Source organism: Ixodes scapularis, unplaced genomic scaffold (assembly GCF_016920785.2).
Source record: "Ixodes scapularis isolate PalLabHiFi unplaced genomic scaffold, ASM1692078v2 PGA_scaffold13__105_contigs__length_92229423, whole genome shotgun sequence".
In the NCBI taxonomy this organism is placed as follows: Eukaryota; Metazoa; Arthropoda; class Arachnida; order Ixodida; family Ixodidae; genus Ixodes; species Ixodes scapularis.
The window spans coordinates 12,724,616-12,743,235 of NW_024609839.1; the positions used below are offsets into that span (position 1 = coordinate 12,724,616).

General features: G+C 45.3%; 1 protein-coding gene across 1 annotated transcript; it reads left to right on the forward strand.

Annotated features, from left to right (window-relative positions):
• The first annotated feature begins 15,199 nt into the window (after nt 1–15,199).
• LOC121047308 lies at nt 15,200–17,243 on the forward strand. Its single transcript, XM_040502440.2, has 3 exons — nt 15,200–15,284; nt 15,801–16,186; nt 17,205–17,243. The coding sequence occupies exons 1-3, from the start codon at nt 15,221–15,223 to the stop codon at nt 17,241–17,243; spliced, it is 489 nt and encodes a 162-aa protein (XP_040358374.2). The 5' UTR covers nt 15,200–15,220.
• Nucleotides 17,244–18,620: the final 1,377 nt, after the last annotated feature.

An 18,620-nucleotide genomic window follows, 5' to 3' on the forward strand; every position in this document is an offset into this window, starting at 1 on the left:
CGCTGAAGAAGTGATAATGCGTTGAGATTTCTGACGCTTTTATACCCTCACAGGCGGATTCTGAACTGAGATCAAAATATACCGCCATAATCAAGTCGGCTTCTTTTAATAAGAAAACTATCCCCCTAGATGCCATTGTATTGAGCGAAAAATAGTAGACACTGAGTGGAATTTTCACAAAACCAGTTTACGTGTGATGCACTCCTCACGCTTTGTGTTCTCGGTCTTGTATATTTTCTTTGTATGAACGGTAATTAAATTTTTTCGAAAATGATTCGCTCGTCTCATAATAAAACTATATTATATAACTATGCCTATAGCGAGCCTGGTTTAGGAGGAAAATTGCTCGGCGCTTGTGAAGTAACAGTTATTCCGTGTTCGTGAGATGGCTTTTATGACTTTGGATAGCCGCGGTTTAATAATGATAGCCATTTAGTCTTCTCTGCCGAGCGACTTTCAGTCGTAATCAACAATAAACATATTCCAAAAACAACGCAACAAAGAAGAGCGTGATGGTTATGAAAAAAAAAAAAAAAATGAACAGGAATAAACAAAACCTTTCGGTACATTCTCTGTAATTGTTTTTTCTTTAAAAGCCATGTTGCATTGTTTGCCGGTGAGTATCTAGAGCAGTAATGTGTAGCTATTTTGAAATAAAAAAAACATGTGGCATTTATTATTATTTGGCATATGTTTTGTTATGTGAGGACAGTTCTACAGCTTTTGATGAAACAAACAAATACTGGCTACGTGTGGTCTCATTTTAGAAGAAGCGTCTAACGTTCTCGATAACTTTGAGTGAGGCTCACGTGGCCAAGGTGGGCTGGGGTAGCCCCTGCAGCACTCTCGTGGGTCCCACCCCGGTTATGCGAGGGCAAAGTTAGCGTACATGTCGGCAAAGCGAGGACACGCCCACGTGGGCTCCCACGCAGTAACCTCGTGCATTTTTAGAAAAAAGGGTATGGATAGTCCTTCCTTAGGGGAGGAACAGTCTTGTAACCCATGTTCCTTTATAAAGGGAGAAACTTTCGTCCCTGAAGCAGGGGAGCAAAGTTCCTCCGTCGCTTGCATCTGAATATGGCGGCCCCGAATCGCACAAATCGAGCCCAATAAGGCTTGACGAGGACGCTACGGCTCTTGTACGGGACGAGAGGGGCAGCAAATAAAAGCGCAACACGAGCTTTCCGCGAACTGTGTTTATTTCCGAAGCCAGATTCCCACCACAGGTAGAGAAACTTGCGTTTCGAAAGCAGTTACTCCGTCTTCACGTCAACAGTACTGCGATGTTAAACGGAGACAACCGATACCCAGTTACTTCGCGCACTTTGCGTCTTACCTTTGGTGTTCCTCGAGTCACAATTCCTTCGTCAACCGCACTTCACGGAGAAGGGTAAATTCAATCCGCGAAACCAAAAGCCGCTCTTGAAAGAACAAACGCGAAGCCGCTGTTTATTGCGTAGCAGCGTGAAAGAGGGTTAAATCGCTAGCCACCAGATGGCGGGGTCAAGCAGAGTAATTGCAAGTCGCTAGGCTAGGTAACTTTAGGTACCGCCCAATTCATGTTCTACAAAAAATATATTGATTTTCCCAGGCTATTATTGCGCTTGGGGATCCTCTGATATGCACACATTACGCTTATTAGAAGCATCAGGTGAACATACATAGAACACATACACGGCACACACAAATATCAATACAACGAAACACCACACTAACCCGAACACTACACCCGTGCTCAGCGTTTCCGTCTTTTATACTGGTCGTTTTGAATGGACAGAATTATTCGGTGACTGAATAAGCAATAAAAATATTCCCAGCATGTTGATTTTTTTTTCAGCAATTCCATACCTCTAAGAGTATTTTGAATGGCTCAGGGGATGAATCTCTCATTAACGAGGCAAACGCTCGATCATGCTGTAATTATTTGAAAGCCAATAAATTAAGCCGTTCCAATGCGGTTCGAAGCCATGAGTTTGCTTCCCCGCATGGCACGTCGTAGCCTGTATTTCTATTGTAATGTTTGTTTTTCTATTTATGCTGTTCGCGCAAAGCTGCAATTGCCGTCTTGAATTAATCTCTGAAGAGCGGATATTCACTCAGCTGGAAGTGATGCTTTACGGGCTGAGAAATCGCTTTTCGATCAACTTGAATACAGTCAAAGCCGCGACTTGCGGCAGGTGTTAAGTGTACGAAGCTACGCCGTGGCGAGCCCGAAAACTTCTAGCGCTCATCCCAGCGTGCCACTTGGAGGGCAGTTTCTCCAGGAACCGTAGTATATTTAAACAGCAAAATAAAGGGTAGCTTTTTAGAGCGCAGCTCTTAGGGGCCCGTTTCCGGCTTGAGCGGCGTCGCCGTCGGCGTCGGCGTCGCCGTCGGCGTCGCCGTCGCCGTCGGCGTCGGCGTCGGCGTCGGCGTAACCGCGCGGTGCATCATGGGAAATGTCCCATAATGCACCGCGCGAGCCCCCCACCGGGGTCACGTGACCTCGTGGGGGGCACGTGACCCCTCCGAGGTCACGTGACCCCGGTGCATCATGGGAAATGTCCCATAATGCACCGCGCGAGCCCCCCACCGGGGTCACGTGACCTCGTGGGGGGGCACGTGACCCCCCGAGGTCACGTGACCCCCCGAAGTCACGTGACTCCCCTGAGGTCACGTGACCCCCTCCTCGAGGTCACGTGACCCCCCGAGGTCACGTGACCCCCGCCGATGTCGCGTGAGCCCCCGATGACGTCATCCTCACTGATGACGTCACCGGCATCCACATCGTCATCGTCATCATCACTGATGACGTCACCGGCATCCACATCGTCATCGTCATCATCACTGATGACGTCACCGGCATCCACATCGTCATCGTCATCATCACTGATGACGTCACCGGCATCCACATCGTCATCGTCATCATCACTGATGATGTCACCGGTATCCGCATCGTCATCGTCATCATCGCTGATGACGTCACCGGCATCCACATCGTCATCGTCATCATCACTGATGACGTCACCGGCATCCACATCATCATCGTCATCATCACTGATGACGTCACCGGCATCCACATCGTCATCGTCATCATCACTGATGACGTCACCGGCATCCACATCGTCATCATCACTGATGACGTCACCGGCATCCGCATCGTCATCGTCATCATCACTGATGACGTCACCGGCATCCACATCGTCATCGTCATCATCACTGATGACGTCACCGGCATCCACATCGTCATCATCATTGATGACGTCTCCGGCATCCGCATCGTCATCGTCATCATCACTGATGACGTTACCGACATCCGCATCGTCATCGTCATCATCACTGATGACATCATCAGTGACGTCACTGATGTCGTCACCGGCATCCGCATCGTCATCATCACTCATCACTCGCTGATGACGTCATCATCACTGATGACGTCATCAGCGGCGTCACTGATGACGTCACCGACATTCGCATCGTCATCGTCATCATCACTGGTGAAGTCATCAGTGACGTCACTAATGACGTCATCGGTACCCGCATCGTCATTGTCAGTGATGACGTCATCAGTGACGTCAGTGATGACATCATCGGCACTGGGGGTCACGTGACCCCCAAGGTCACGTGACCCCCCACTGGTTAGTTTAACCCCCCCCCCCCCCCCCAGTGCCCTTCCCTCCTCCTCCTCAAGAGCTGCGCTCTAATTCGGTGTTACAGGGAGTTGTAAGCGGCTTCCATTTTTTTCTCGATTTTACCTACTATTGTTTTTAATGCTAAAATTCCACACTGCAAATACATGTGCTTTCCGTCACGATTTCGTACTGTTGTCCTTGCCCCAGAGCGCAATCGCTCTCGGGGACGAGACAATTCAGAGAGTCACATTGGCCACTGTACGATAGGAGCTTATACTGTTCAGACCAGCGTTCCAACATGACTGTCCGCACGTTGATCGATTGCACGTAATCCCTCAAGTGGTATTAAACGTTTTAATGTAAAGCGGAATGCTAACCTGCGACACCCCGCCCGCTCCGATCAAGGCCCGACCGTAGGCATCAATGCCCGACAGTTCACGATCTCATCTTCTTGTTACACCATTGATACGCGAACACACGGTCACATCGGCGATAACTCCAGTCTTCTGCTCACAACCCACAACACTGCCATCTCGATGTTGCAGCTATGTTGCTGACACGCACAAATACAGAACCACGTTGAACGCCGGTTGCACTCGGCATCGGAAAACAGAACCGAACTCGGCACGGAAGGCACCCAGGCAGCCGTCAGCAAAACGCGCCTGTCTTGGACGCAGTTCCTGCAGTCTCCATATCGTGGAAAACGTCGACACAGTTCCGCGTGGTGTCGCTACTGTAGTTCCGCAATCCGGGGACCGGAGACGGCCATCCCCCAGTATACGTGGCGCTGCTGGCACTGCTCCGAAACTTCGCCGTTTCTAGCGGCTTCGTTTGCTCGTTTGATAAAATTAGTGATAAAAACATGAATGCAACCGAAATGTTCTGCACGTTTAGACTAGAAGACGGAATTACAGGCGGCCTTCGCTGCCGCTGAAGCTCCATCAACTCAACAGCTATTTATTAAACAACGTGCGCGACCTTCTCGAAAAACGAAGCCGAAAGCAGATGAGTCGGGAGGGCGAAAGCTTTCACCCGTCTGCCTGGAGGAGAAAAACGTTTCGTTCCTCCCTTTTTCTCGTGTCCGCTTGGGGGCGCGTCAGTAGAAGCGAGGAAGACGCGCCATTGCTACTTTTTTCCTCCATTTTTTCTTAGAGTGTGGGTCTCGCATGTGCTATAGGGAGTATTCACTGGACGCCATATTTGTGGGTGCTGTTTAGAGCGCATGCTCAGAACGAGCTCACATCAATAGGCTGCTAAAACCGGCACTCTTGATGGTGCGGAATGTACGTTGCAAAAGAACTGCGGAAGCTCGCCATCAGCACGCGTTCAGAATTCGCGCACACAGGTATGGCCGCTAGTGAATACTCCCTATATACGGAAACAGGGTTGACAGAGGTGGGCTCCAAGGGGCACAACGTGGGCTGCCCGTGCACGTGCAGTCAAACTGCCCGTCGCGAGCTGTTCGACGTTTACTCTCTTCTTACGCCTCTCGTGAAGGCCTGGTTACCTGGATCTCACAGTGGAAGATAAAACAAAAGTGCTAAGCGTCCTGAATAGGCGAATAAACTAAAAACTTCAAAGAAAGGCCGGTGAACTCCGAAGGCACGACGAATCTGTAGAGTCGCTTTGACTGGATATCAAAAGTCCAGGAGGGTGGCAGAAATGTTTGGCTGATAGGGGTCGCGAAAGTCGCAACATCCGGCAACCGAAGTGCTCTTTTTTTTTTGTAAATATGTAGCAACGTTGATATGTAGAGTCCCTACCGATCTCTATGTCGATTTCCTGGATCCCATTTGATCAGCTCCGCCTATGGACGGGAATGCGACCACGGTCGGTCATGTTTTTGGTAGAGTTATATTATCTCTAGCCATCATCGTAACATGGCGCACACCACTGCGGTGGCAGGTTGCCATAAAAATAGCCGTGCATCTAGTACACTGTACCGTGGGTGATATTTCCTGCTTTACAGAAGTACAGTTACCTAGAGAGGGGTAGTTCGTTCACTCGACGGCGCATCCGCTTTGGGCGAGGGGTCTCGAAAACGTGGAAGAATGCGGAGTATAGCGGTGGCGCTGTAGTCGACCTCTCCTGAACAGTTTCGCTTGCTCTGTGTGTTGGCCGGTGTTGCGGTCATACTCCGTTCACGGGTTTTCAACCAATTTAACGGATATTCTTCTTCTGACGGTGCGAAATCTTTGCTCGGGTCGCCGGGTATGTCTACATACAGCTAGTAGAGTCATATAAGTCATATGTTATGACGAAACCGAAACGGAAAACTTATTGTTACGCTCCGGGATGCAAAACCGGGTATTCAAGGTAAAAAAATGCTACGAAATGCTCGTTATTTTCGGTTCCTGCGGACTAAGAACTGCGGCAGGTATGGGAAAGAAACCTCAGAAGAAGTGACAGGCCGCTGGATGAGACGTGCGCAGTGTGCGAGCTGCATTTTGAGCCAGAATATATCGTTAGAGACTACGTGCACGTGATCGCCGGGAAAGAGGTTAGAGTTCCACGCGGAAAGCCGACGCTGGTGCCAGGTGCGGTGCCTACAATTTTGCCAAACCTTCCGGAACGACTGTCTAGAAGAGCTCCCCCGAAGAGGCGTGATCGAAAACGACCTCACGACGCTGCTTCCCCGACAACCAAGACGCGAACCAAAACAAGTCGACAAGGAGCCGAGCCGGTGGAATGCTCCATCGTTGATGAGCCTGCGCGTAGTGTGAGCTGTGATGCCGCCAAAGAGGTGCAGGCAAATCAAGACGCGGGTTTACATTCCGTTGTCCCACTGGACATCAACCTCCCGTCGAAGTTCTGGACGAGGCAACTACTTCCAGATGTTTCCGGAGTAGTGTACTCGTTCGGGTCGCTATCCCAAGCAGCACAGAGTTGGCCAAGCATTGTTCAATGGCTGGCAATGATCCTTTGGCCAGTGGCCAGACAGTGGCCAGAGATTGGCCGATGACTGGCTATTCTCTGGCCATTGGCCGACGGCCACTGGCCATCAGCCATCGGCCAAGCATTTGCCAATGAAGGGCCACTCTTTGGCCACTGGCCACAAGACCATCCCCAGCAATTGGCCATTGCTTGACCAAAATTCGTGCTGCTTGGGTAGCCTCCGAGCCCCATGTCGACATACTGACCGAAAAGCTTGTTGTGTTTTCATCTGACCACGGAGGCGGTGCCAGCGAGACAGCCGGGAAAGTATACCTGAGGGGAAAGTTGCATTGCAAACGCTTTCTGAAAACAAGAGAAGAAGCTGAGACCCTGCTTGCAGATGTAGACAAACTGAATCTGTGCAAAGGGGCATTGAAAGTGGAATACCTGGCTACCAGTGCAATCACGTCATCTATATGGCAACAAGGGACAGTGCTGTCAGGAACTTACTTCAGCAAGAAGTGCAATGGATCAAGCCCAAAAAGAGGTGAGAAAATGTCTGAATATTATAGCCTAAAAGCAATCTACCCACATACTGTAAATTTAAGATATTTGCTTTATGTAGCATGGCACTAACAGACGTTCTGCTGTTGCAGGTGCACCATGTGTTTGCTGCAGATACCTTCGGAAAGTGCTGCTGACAAGGAAGTCGAGAGTGAAACAGAAAGACTGCTCCTCGTCCAAGCCGCTTGTAAAGAGGCTCAGGGCAGCAAGGAGGAAAGCCAAGAGGCTTCAGTGCAAAGTGATCAACTTGAAGGACAAGCTTCACTCCTTACAAGCGAGGACAGCAGCTATCGATGAAGATACTCTTGAAAGGCAAATCAGCACCCTACCGCAGAAACAAAAGGAATATGTGAGGCACTGTCTAAAAGCTGCGAAGACGAGTCCCAAAGGAATGCGGTACAGTATAGAATGAATTCTGGAGTGCATCCTAATGAAGTTGAAGAGTCCTCGTCTCTACAAGCACATCAGAAGGCAGCAAATTCTGGCCTTGCCTAGTCAGAGCACGCTCAAACGCTATCTTCGTCGCAACAAGACCTGCTTCGGCTTCAATGAAGAAGTGTTGCTTGTTTTGAAAGTCAAAACAAGCAGTATGAGTGAGTTCCGACGGCACGGAGGAATCCTGGTGGATGAAATGAAACTTTCGGAGAGTTTTCAAGTCGGGCCAACCGGTAAAATTGATGGCTTTGTCGATCTCGGCCCTTTCACACCTGCAAATGAACGTCACCTACCTTGTGACCATGGGACGGTGATCATGTTTGCACCGCTGGTTGGAAAGTGGACGCAGATTCTTGGCGTCTTTGCGACAAGCTCAAACGTGAAAGGTGAGGTACTGGCCAAGATTCTTGTTGAGGCCAAAGTTGTTGCCGAAAAAGCTGGCCTTTTCGTTGACGTCATTTCATGCGATGGGACCACATGGAACCGGAAAATGTGGAGACTTTTTGGTATCGGAGCGTCATCCAAGAAGATCCGTTGCAATGCAAGCCACACTGTCGACTCAAGAAGGAAGCAGTATTTCATATCGGACTGTCCTCACCTAATCAAGTGCCTCCGCAACAAGTTTGTCCTTCAGAGCTTCAACACGCCAGAAGGACGAGTAAGAACAAGAGTAATTAATTTCAAAGTAATGTAGCTAATGTGGTCCTGGATGAGTCTAACTAGATATATTTATTTCAGGTCCCCATCGACCATGTAGCTCGAGCATTCAAGCTTGATTCGGACAGTGTGACTCTTCAAGTAATGCCAGGAATTACACGGAGCCACTTGTACCCAAACGGCTTCGAGAAAATGAGGGTTGGCTGGGCATTCCAACTTTTTGGCTACAAGATCCTTAGAGGCGTCAACTCCTACAAGGAAGAGCTGGAGAGTGTCTATGGAAGCACCGACGCAACACAGAGTTTCTTTCAGTAAGTATGCATGCTTCATGTGTTAAAAAATGCGTAAAGTGTTCAGAACTTAACAGAAACCGCATTGATCTTTTTACAAGATGATTAACCAGCTCATTCGCGTGATGACCTCCCGCTACAGTGCCAGGGCTCTCCGAGATGACTCACCACAGGAACTTGCACTGGAGCACTTCTTAGTCTACTTGGATCGTTGGGAAGCCCATGCAAAGGGACTGCGATTTTTAAGTGAGCCCACAGCTGCAGGCCTCAGAGTGACCGTAAGCAGTACTCTAGGGTTATTGAGGTACGTCACAAAGGAGCTTGGTTTCTCCTATTTATTGACATCGCGCACATTTCAAGATCCCATTGAGAACCTCTTCGGCATTGCCCGCCAAGCATCTGGGTCTAATGATCGTCCGACACCACAGCCGTTTCTGGCTACGATCACATGCTTCAGCTTTTACAATGTCGCAAAACCGCCACAACATGTCAACAGTCACGATGCCGCAGTTTTGGACTCTCTGTTAGGTCCGGATGACCACGTTATGAACGAGAAATGTCAATTTGTCAACACGTGCTCGGCGGAAGTCAAGTCAAGCCAAGTCAAGTCAAAATGTGTTTTTATTTGTACACAAGATGTTAGATAATTACACTTATTCAGACGGGGGTCCCAAAGTTTTCAAAAGCAAACTGTTGAAGGGACCCCTTGGTAGTAAAGGGTTAGTCAGCGATCAAGTTAACACCATTATATAAAAAAAAATAAAAAATAAAAAAAACGAAACACAATTGTGGTATCTACATAATCAAAATAATAAACCAACTGAAAATAGAGAGAAGAAAAGCTAGAAAGTCGAGAAAAAAGGACAATATCAGTGTGTGTTTGTGTGTTTGTGATTGTGTGAAAGGTGTGCCTAGGAGAGAAGAATGAATCGGAGGGGGGGGGGAGGGGAGGGGGAGGGGCATAGAAATGGTTGATGAATCATGCAGATAGTATGTGGGCACGTACGGCTTGTTTAAAGATATAGAATGATGACATGGCAGTTAGGCAGGGTGGTAGAGAGTTCCACGTTTTAGTAGCAATATAAATGAAGGTGAACGCACCATAATTAGTTCGTATCCATGGTACAGACAGTGACGCTTGTGAATGTGAACGCAGAGGATACATGACATCTTGATGAGTAAAACTAATTGAAGAGCATGTTATTTGATTGGTGATGAACTTAAATGTTAATAATGCTACGCGATAATCGAGGCATTGATTAACTGTTAAAATGTTGAGGAAGCGGTACGCAAATTGAGCACTTTCGCGCCTATTAACAAACAGCATTGCTCGTAGTGCCGTGTTCTGGTCGATTTCTATGGGTTTTAGTGTTGTTTTATATGTCAATCCATAAATGGATAACCCGTACGAAATGTGAGTATGAATGAAGCTATGATAAAGCATTTGGAGGGTTCGTAAGGAAAATATGTGCCGTAGTTTATATAGAATTGGAATATTTCGATATATCTTATTAGTTGTGTCTTTTACGTGTTGGTGCCATGTTAACTGATGGTCAAGTGTTAGTCCTAAAAATTTAGTATGGTACACTCGAGTTAGGTTAATACTTGCAAACGAAAGTTGAGGTGTGTTTAAAATTAGTTTGTTTTTCGGGGCAAAAATTATGTAGTTTGTTTTCGCTATGTTGGGAATTAATTTGTTATGGGTTAGCCATTTAGCAAGCTTTTCTAAAGTGTTATTAGCTTCCATGTATAGTTCTGTCACGCTTGCATTAGATATAAAAATATTGCTTGAAGCATCAGCGGAAGATACCGCTGATGCTTCAAGCAGTGATCTGGTAGACTTTGCGGCGGAGCGTGATCACGGTGCACTTGTGTCAGAGAAGAGTGATGCGCGATTGATATATCACATGGCTGGTTATGCTGCCAGAAAGCGAGTGTTGAGCTACAAATGTGAAGACTGTTGTGCACTTCTTCTGACATCCCCTGAATCTGTAGGCTCTCTGACATCGTTCACTCGCTCGTCCCTTTGCGAAAACTAATACGTTTGAAATATACCACATTCTAATTTGAGTGTATTTGAAATACAGTTCATAATTGTAAGTACACGAAAAATAGACCGAAAATATAAACTTCTTTTTTTTTTACTTAGTACTAAAGTATACTTCTAAAAATCATTTTAAAATACCTTTACTTAAACTACATTTGAAGTTCCCTTCATGCGTTTTGAAATATGGAAATACTAAATTAATAGGCACAAAATACCTTTCACATATATTTCTTGAAATATTTATTTAATTCATGCAAAATATACTCCAACCCTAAAAAATGGAGCAATCAAAAATACGTGCAGAATACTCTTAAAATACCTGAAAATCCTAAACACTGTTGTGTTATGCTTAAAGTACCTTTTGAATGCGATACTTTGGTAGTTTGACTTAAACTACCAAAATATTGAAAAGCTCCCCTACTAGAAGTTCACTTCAAGCAGATATGGAGTACACTGAAGCGCCTAAATACAACATTTGATTAGTTTGTCAACTGAATTGCGCAGCATCGCACTGATAAATCAGCCCAGTTTATGTTATTGTTTCCTTTTTTCTATCAAGAACACACCTGATCAGTTCCTTGCACACCAATCACAAACGGGGTTCGGGAACTACAACCACAACATTTGCTGATGCTGGAAAGCTTCAGCAGGTGCTGTGAACAAATATGTTTGGCGTGGTTTTGTTAGCACAATGTTAGTTCACTGAACGTGCATACTCACCATTGTACGTGATGTGAATAGTGACTTTAATATAGTGACATTAACTACCATATTAAATAGTCTACTACTAAAAAGGAAAGGCAAAGCAACTACTGTAAAATATTTATTTTTCGCGGGCTCAATATTTCGCGATTTAGGTCAAAGTTGGCGTTTCGGAATAATTTGCAAATTCTAATTTTCGCGACGTGCTGGGTTCGCAATATAGATTTTAATGTTTTTACATCTTGCCGGAATGGTTCACGGGACCTATTTTTCGGAATTGTAGGCGATTCGCGAACTTTGCGAGAATTAGGTCCTCACGAAAATAAAGTCGTTTACAGCTTTTTAAAGTGAAGAAACTGCCTTGATTCGCTTCGTCCTGAGTGGTGCTACGCAGAGAAGCAATAACATGTATTTTATGAGCCGTTTGTGTGGATATGGTTTTAGAGACTGCGCCGAATTGTTATTAGTTGTACCAATGCTTTTTAGTAAGAGATATCGTCCACGAACTTCAAAACACTGTTTCCCCTTTGACAGACTCCCGAGGTGAAGATCGAATACTTGGAACCTTAATAAGCGCAGAGGTGGTCACCGAAAAAATGATTACCTTCAATATGTAGGCTATATAAGGCTCTAGAGCAGTCAACGGGACTGTGAATGAGCTGTTCAGTGCGTCATGGTGTTTCTGTTTGTGTTCGTTTCTAATGTAGCTTTGTGAGATGTATTTAGTAGTGCCTTCAAATACCACAGGGACACCATTTGCTGACAAAATCGAAAATAAAAATAAATTGTGTAACCGGTTTTTAATGCACAAATGGCATCTTGAGTGTGAAGGGATAATACTTTGGGTATATCTCAAATATTTTTTTATTCATATTTATAATGTATTTTGAATACCTTACGCGCGTATTCCGAATGCGGCCAAAATCATACAGAATAAATACAAAATGAATATTCGTATTAAATATATTTCAACTTCGTTTGAAGTACGGCCTCTTTTTGCTAAGGGGTGTGACGAAGGTGGCCTGCTACACCCGGCAGCACCTCTTTACCGGTTTGTTGAAAGGCTTGAAAACAATTTCACATCATGTTTCAGCAAGACAAAACTACACAAGGAAAGCATACTAGATGTTCCCGCTATGATTAAGGCAAAATGCCTTCTTAGCCTTGGATGCCCTACTCATAGCAGCAAGCTCTCTGCAGATGTCGTCAGCTTTTACATCCACACCCGCTTGCACTTTTTCACTAAAGCATTAAATCAAGCAAGAGCTGCAAAGCGTCAGAAAACTAAGTACTTGAAGTTGAGACGTGTCACTTAACTACGACACAGTTGAAACTTCGGTATAGCAAAAACTGCTTTTGTCATCTTTACAACTAGATGTAAATTCATTGTTTCCATGATTTCTTTTATGATCCTTATTAATGTGTTGTTCGTTTTCAGTAAATGTGTGTCATTCTATATCACCTTGAATCATGTATCCAATTTTCTGCCTCCCTTGGTGTGATCAAAAGCAGTAACATTAGTGCCTCATAAGTTGAGGACCCGAGGCAGTAGGGAGTTCTAGAATAACGTACGCAATTTTAGCGCACGCTCGCGCTAAATTTAGCGCTTGCGTTAGCGTTCGCTAGGCAAGAGAGTTTTAGAATAGCGTTTCCCTGGTTTCCCCGCGGCGACGCAAAACGCAACGTCGCGCGCTTGCAGCGCCGCCAAGAGGTAGTTGCAGCTAGTAATGCAATTCTCGCATTTCAAAAGGCACGCGAAATGCTGTAAATTAAAAAAAAAAAAAAAAAAAAAAAATTTTTTGTCACAACAAACATCTTTAAACCTGTTTTAACGTATACTTTTGGTCACAGCCAACCTAATTTTTAGTTTTGTAGGTCACAACTAACAGAGCCAAGACAATCCACACGTGCACAATTTCGCGCCAAATTACGAACCTAGGTTGCGCACGCTTTGAGCTCTGTGAAGTGGTTTCTTTTTTTTTCTTCTTCTTTCTAATCATGCCTCCAATACGCCGATCGCGATCCAGTGTGCTGGTTGACCATCTTCTGCATATGAACATGTCGTGGAGCGATTTGGATGACATGTTCCTCCAATACCGGGAGCCAGAACCGCGTAGATACAAGTCAAGTGGGGGGACTCCTGGATGTCGCCAAACTCGACGACCTGACTTTTCGGCGCATGTTTCGCTTTGAAAAGGACGATTTTGGACTCTTAAATGACGCCCTGCTGATGCCAAAGGTGGTGTACAGCAGCCAAGGGGTTGTTGTTAGCGGGGAGGAGGCCCTCCTTATGTGCCTGCGCCGACTTGCCTACCCAAACCGCTGGTGGGATTTGGAGCCGATCTTCGGCCGTCATTCGTCGGCAATGTCGAGCATCGTCGGTCAGGTGCTCAAGCACATCGACGGCACCTTTGGTCACTTGCTGGACGACCTGACCACCCACAGCTGGCTGAGCTTGGGCGACGGAACGCTTCGCAAGAGTAAGTCTGCTCCTTAACAGAGCGGCGTTTTTAAACCATTAAATTTAAGAAAAACGTGCGCAGCATTTTACGACATTCCGAAAAAAATTAACTATTGGATGTGTTTTTAAGTTTCGGTGTCCTATCAAAACGCATCTCCGCACCAGCAGTCCTCTTCCCCGAGGTCAAAGCGTGCGACTATCTCCTCACCTCCCCCGTAGAAGTAAGCGTAGCGCACACGGTCAAATTACGCACGGTAGTTGCTTAATTTGCCCACGAGGAACAGGACCGCCGACGCAAAGATGCGTTCCCATAGAAAACCAGAACCTATATATTCAACCCAATTCCGTTTTTGTTTTTTTTTGAAGGGAGGGGGGATGTTGCACGCGCCAAATATTTCTGTAAGGTGCACTGGCTTAATGCTATTTTTTTCATATTTAACCGTTTTAATGTTTCCTAATTAAAAATACAAAAGTAATTAAGAACCTAATTACAACAAAGTTTATTCATCTTCTTAAAGAGACTCTTTGACAGAGACCAATATGACAACTTTTTCTCTGTGCGATACACACTTTTTGCTGGAGTGATTTGGCCGGCATTTCATAAAACGCTTTGCAATATTCAATGCTCATAAGCTTTAAGCCCCCCTCCCCCCTCCCCAATATCTAGTCAACCATATAATATACACATGCATTTTGACTCCCCTTCCCTCTTTACACAACAGGTCATAACAATCCTAGCCCCCCCCCCCTCCCTCCCAGCCTCAGACCTCTTCTCCCTCCCCCTCCCCCCAAAGAAATTCGTGCCTACCGTTGTCATTTCCAATTAAGGAGGTCAAATATGTTACCCAGAACTGTTGAACAGAACTAATTTAGAAAAAAACATACAGCTTAAAGAGGGATGTTTGTTTAGTAATTGATTTTATTTCATGGCACATTTGTATACTACAAAAAACAACACTTCCTGTGCATGGGAGAAAGTACACTGATAAGGTCTTGTTATATGGTCGTTATTCAATTGATATTAATAAATATGCTACATATGCAAACTTCGGTAACACAACTAGAACAAAACATAACAAATTTAATGAGCCTTATCGCTTCAATATGGACTCTTTTAAAATCCTTTCTGTTAAATGTATTGAAGAATAGAACTGCCTATCCACAGAAGCTCTAAATAGTGAAAATGTGGATGGTTTTCTTGATAACATTTTTAATACTTAAGTGTGCCTACCAACCTGCTTTGGCCTCATAGCTGGCAAGATGTTAAAATAAAGAAAATAAAAAGCTGCATTTAAACTCATCAATACTACAAATAAGGAATACTGACACCAAGCAGTTGGAGAATAAAATTAACTATAAAAACAAGACACTTGATCAAAGCAAATCATGTTTTAGATACCATGAAGGTCTCGCTAAGAATGTGCCATTATTGCAGGCCGTTCATGCCCGAGGTGCACCCCTCCCAAACTGCTGGGGTTTCGTGGATGGGACGGCGAGGCCCACCTGCCGCCCTTCCACCAACCAGCGGATCTACATTTCCGGACACAAGAGGCTGCACGCGTTGGAGTACTAGTCAATAATGTGTGCAAACGGCATCATCTGCCAACTTGATGGTCCCTATCCGGGACACAGGCATGACGCTGGTGGGTGCAGCTGTTCTGGACCTGCATGCTTCCACGTTTGATATTAACACTTCCCATTAATCAGCATTTCAACTCTGTAGCAACACTGAATACGCAGTCTTGCTATAGAGGTAGCACCGAACCAAATACAAATCACGAAGGAAATCATGTGTTCAATACAATTATTAATGCAATTCTTTCAAATGAGCTAGTCCAGTTGCTTAGCTTAAATAACAAGCCTTGAAATGCTGTTTTGTGCTTCATTTTTGGTTAAGATTCAGTGGCATGTTCCGATTTAACTATATCTCTTCCAATTTATGCAGCCCTTGCTTTCTTCGAGGTTCGCTGCAAAAATATTTACTTAGCTCTGAAAGAGTGTGCTGTTCTACAGAGGACAAAGTATTGTAATGCAGCATTCACACTGCATTGCAAAATGGAGCATGCCAAATGAGCACACTGGCGAATCAATACCATGCAACTTCTGTTTTTAAAAGTGGTAAAAAGTACAGTGCCTTCTTGTTTCTCTGTTTTATGCAGGCATTTTGCGCGAAAGTGGCCTCTACGGAAAGTTGGAAAAGCTTGTGCAGGGCCGCTCTTACACCATCTACGGCGACCCAGCGTACCCATTACGGCGGCTTCTGATGAGGCCGTACGGAGGTGCCACCCTCACTCAACAGCAAGTGCTCTTCAACAGTGGCATGAGTACTGTGCGACAAGCTGTTGAGTGGGGGTTCGGTAAAATAGTATCCGAGTTCGCATTCCTGGACTTCAAGAAAAACCAGAAGCTGTACTTGCAGGATGTGGGGAGAATGTATCGGGTGGGGGCAATTTTTACTAACTGTCATACATGCCTGTACGGTAGCCAGACTGGTATATTCTTTGGGCTCCGTGCACCCAACTTGGGGCAATACTTGAAACCCTCTGTACGGGACAGACACAAACTTTAAGATACTCTTGGTACAGTGCTCAGCAAACTTATATGGAACACTCAAACTGTGTCTTATCTCATAAGATCAGTGCTCCATTACATAGCGCTCAATAGAACAGCTTGAGCAGGGAAGGTCGCTTGCTCAAGGCCGAAATTGTAGTTAGGCCAAGGAAAACAACAGTTTGCTGGCAATCTACACTTATCACCACCCTTTCGTATTAAGGCGCTTAGGTGACTGCCTAAACCGTCAGTGATTAGATGACTCAATCAGTGGGCGTTCCATGTTTTTACTGAATGAGCCCTTCAATAACTGACAATTTCAGCAGTCACCTTTGGCCGCCACCTGCATCAAGAAGAATTGCCGTGTTGTCCCCGGCCCAGCCACCATTTCGACTTTGAGCGAGCGACCTCCCCTGGTTGGGCCATTCTACTGAGCTCTACTTTTGGGGATTCTACGTGCCAAAGCGACAAAGTGTATCTGGCGTGGCCCAGTGCAGGACTGAGGATTAATTTAATCCATCTGGAGATGTTCTGACGTACAAGAGAAAGTTCAATATCATGGAACCTTCTTTGCAATAAGCCTCCGTCAGACTGCGGGCAGCTCTACAAACATTCAAACCAACTGGGTATCCGTAGGCTGGTGCTTTGCCTCCATGAAACCGTGGCAGCCAGCATTCTTATAAGATAAGACACAGTTTGCATGTCTCGTATAGGCTTGGTGGGCCCTGTAAATTTTCCTAAACGTGGTCTTTCTAGTCTTTTTTAGGTGTTGCACATTAAGCGCTATTTCATGCAGCACTTCTTTAGCTGCTGTCAAGATATTGCGCCCATGAGATTATACAGTTCGCATGTTCTACATAATTTTGGTGACACTATTTATTTACCATAAAGTGGCCTTTCTAGTTATTTTGATTGCCGAGTTAAAAGACGCTGTTGTTATTTTCTTTTGAACAAGTTTTCTTTGGCTATAGTAATCTTTATTGGAGCTTCCATTTCTACATTTGTACTTGCAGGATGTGTGGAGGAATATAAAAATATTTATGTTATGGTAATTAAACAAATAAAAGTGAAATTTCAAAGCCTGCTGTCTATTTGAACTTATTAGCAATCATTGATTGCACGAGCTCCAGCATGGCTTGCTGCTGTGCGAGAAAAAAGTGTCTTTCCTGCGCACGATCCCTTTCTCTTTCTGCCCTTTCTTGAGCTCTCTCCTCTTTTTCTTCCTCCCACTCACGAACTTGTTGCTCGAGCTTGTCTCTGCCGAGGGCCAGGCGCTTCTCCTCGAAGATGAGGCGCTTCTCTTCGAGTGAAATCCGCCGCTCCTCCAGCTTGTTCTCCCTCTCTCGGGTGCCCTGTTCAAACTGTAATCTTTTCTCAAAAAATATTAGATTCTCATTTTCTCTTTTTTTTCCTGTAAGAAAAACATGAAATGCATGTTAGACAAATGTTTCTTCAGAAATGTGCACAAACCTTTCCTAAAGGTCTACACTGTGGTCACTTTGCCCAGCTGCATATCTGATCCGAAAGAATAACATTGGGCAAGGATATCATGGAGTTGCAAATTGACATGAATATATTCAGCAACTTCATTTACTTTGCTGCAGCCTCCTTAGCTTCCTACAAGATAAGAAGCCCCACAACGACATACGCAGTACCAGGAAACATGATAGAGTCATGAAATAGTCTGGAACGCACCAATACAAAGCACATGAACGAGCACAGAGTGATCGTAGGAAGCACAAAGGCAACAGGAATGTCAGGCAACCTAGGCCTTGAAGAACAGAGGTGAGATCAACGTGCCCAGATTGTGAAATGAAGTACCGTAGTAGATTTTCTTTTACTGCACGTGAATTACATTAAGTGTTCACAACTAATATTCAACTTTTCTTCTTAGATGCAGATATTAAGATAGACTTCTCTTCTATGTAACAGGATACCCCTGAGGTACTTTGGTAAAAACTGTAAAAAAGGTATTTCAAAATACAAACATACAGAGCAAGAATTTTTTTCCGAACGATGTCAGGCACCGTGGGTTTCAGTTCGTGGCGACTGCAAATGGTAGTGCTCATGTTTCTCTCTTTGTGTTGGTTCATGCACCTCCCCTTACCTCAAGCCCTTCACCTAATCACAAGAAATGTTCTGAGGAGGTTTATAGAACATTTGAGCTGCTTGGGAAGCCTGGAGCTTACCCCTCTGCACCTGACGGCTAGCTTCAGGTTCCATGGTCTGCTCGGGTGAAGCTGCAGGTGCATGGCCTCCAACATCGATCGAAGGGGTGCCCGTGGCAGCTGCAGGTAACTCTCTGCTTACGTCAAGACCAACAATTTCATATGTGTCGCCTGCATCTGCTGCCGAGAGGAGCTCTGCCGTATCCACAACACAAGTGGTCCCTGAAAAAAATATGAAAAGCAGCACTTCTGAAGAAATTA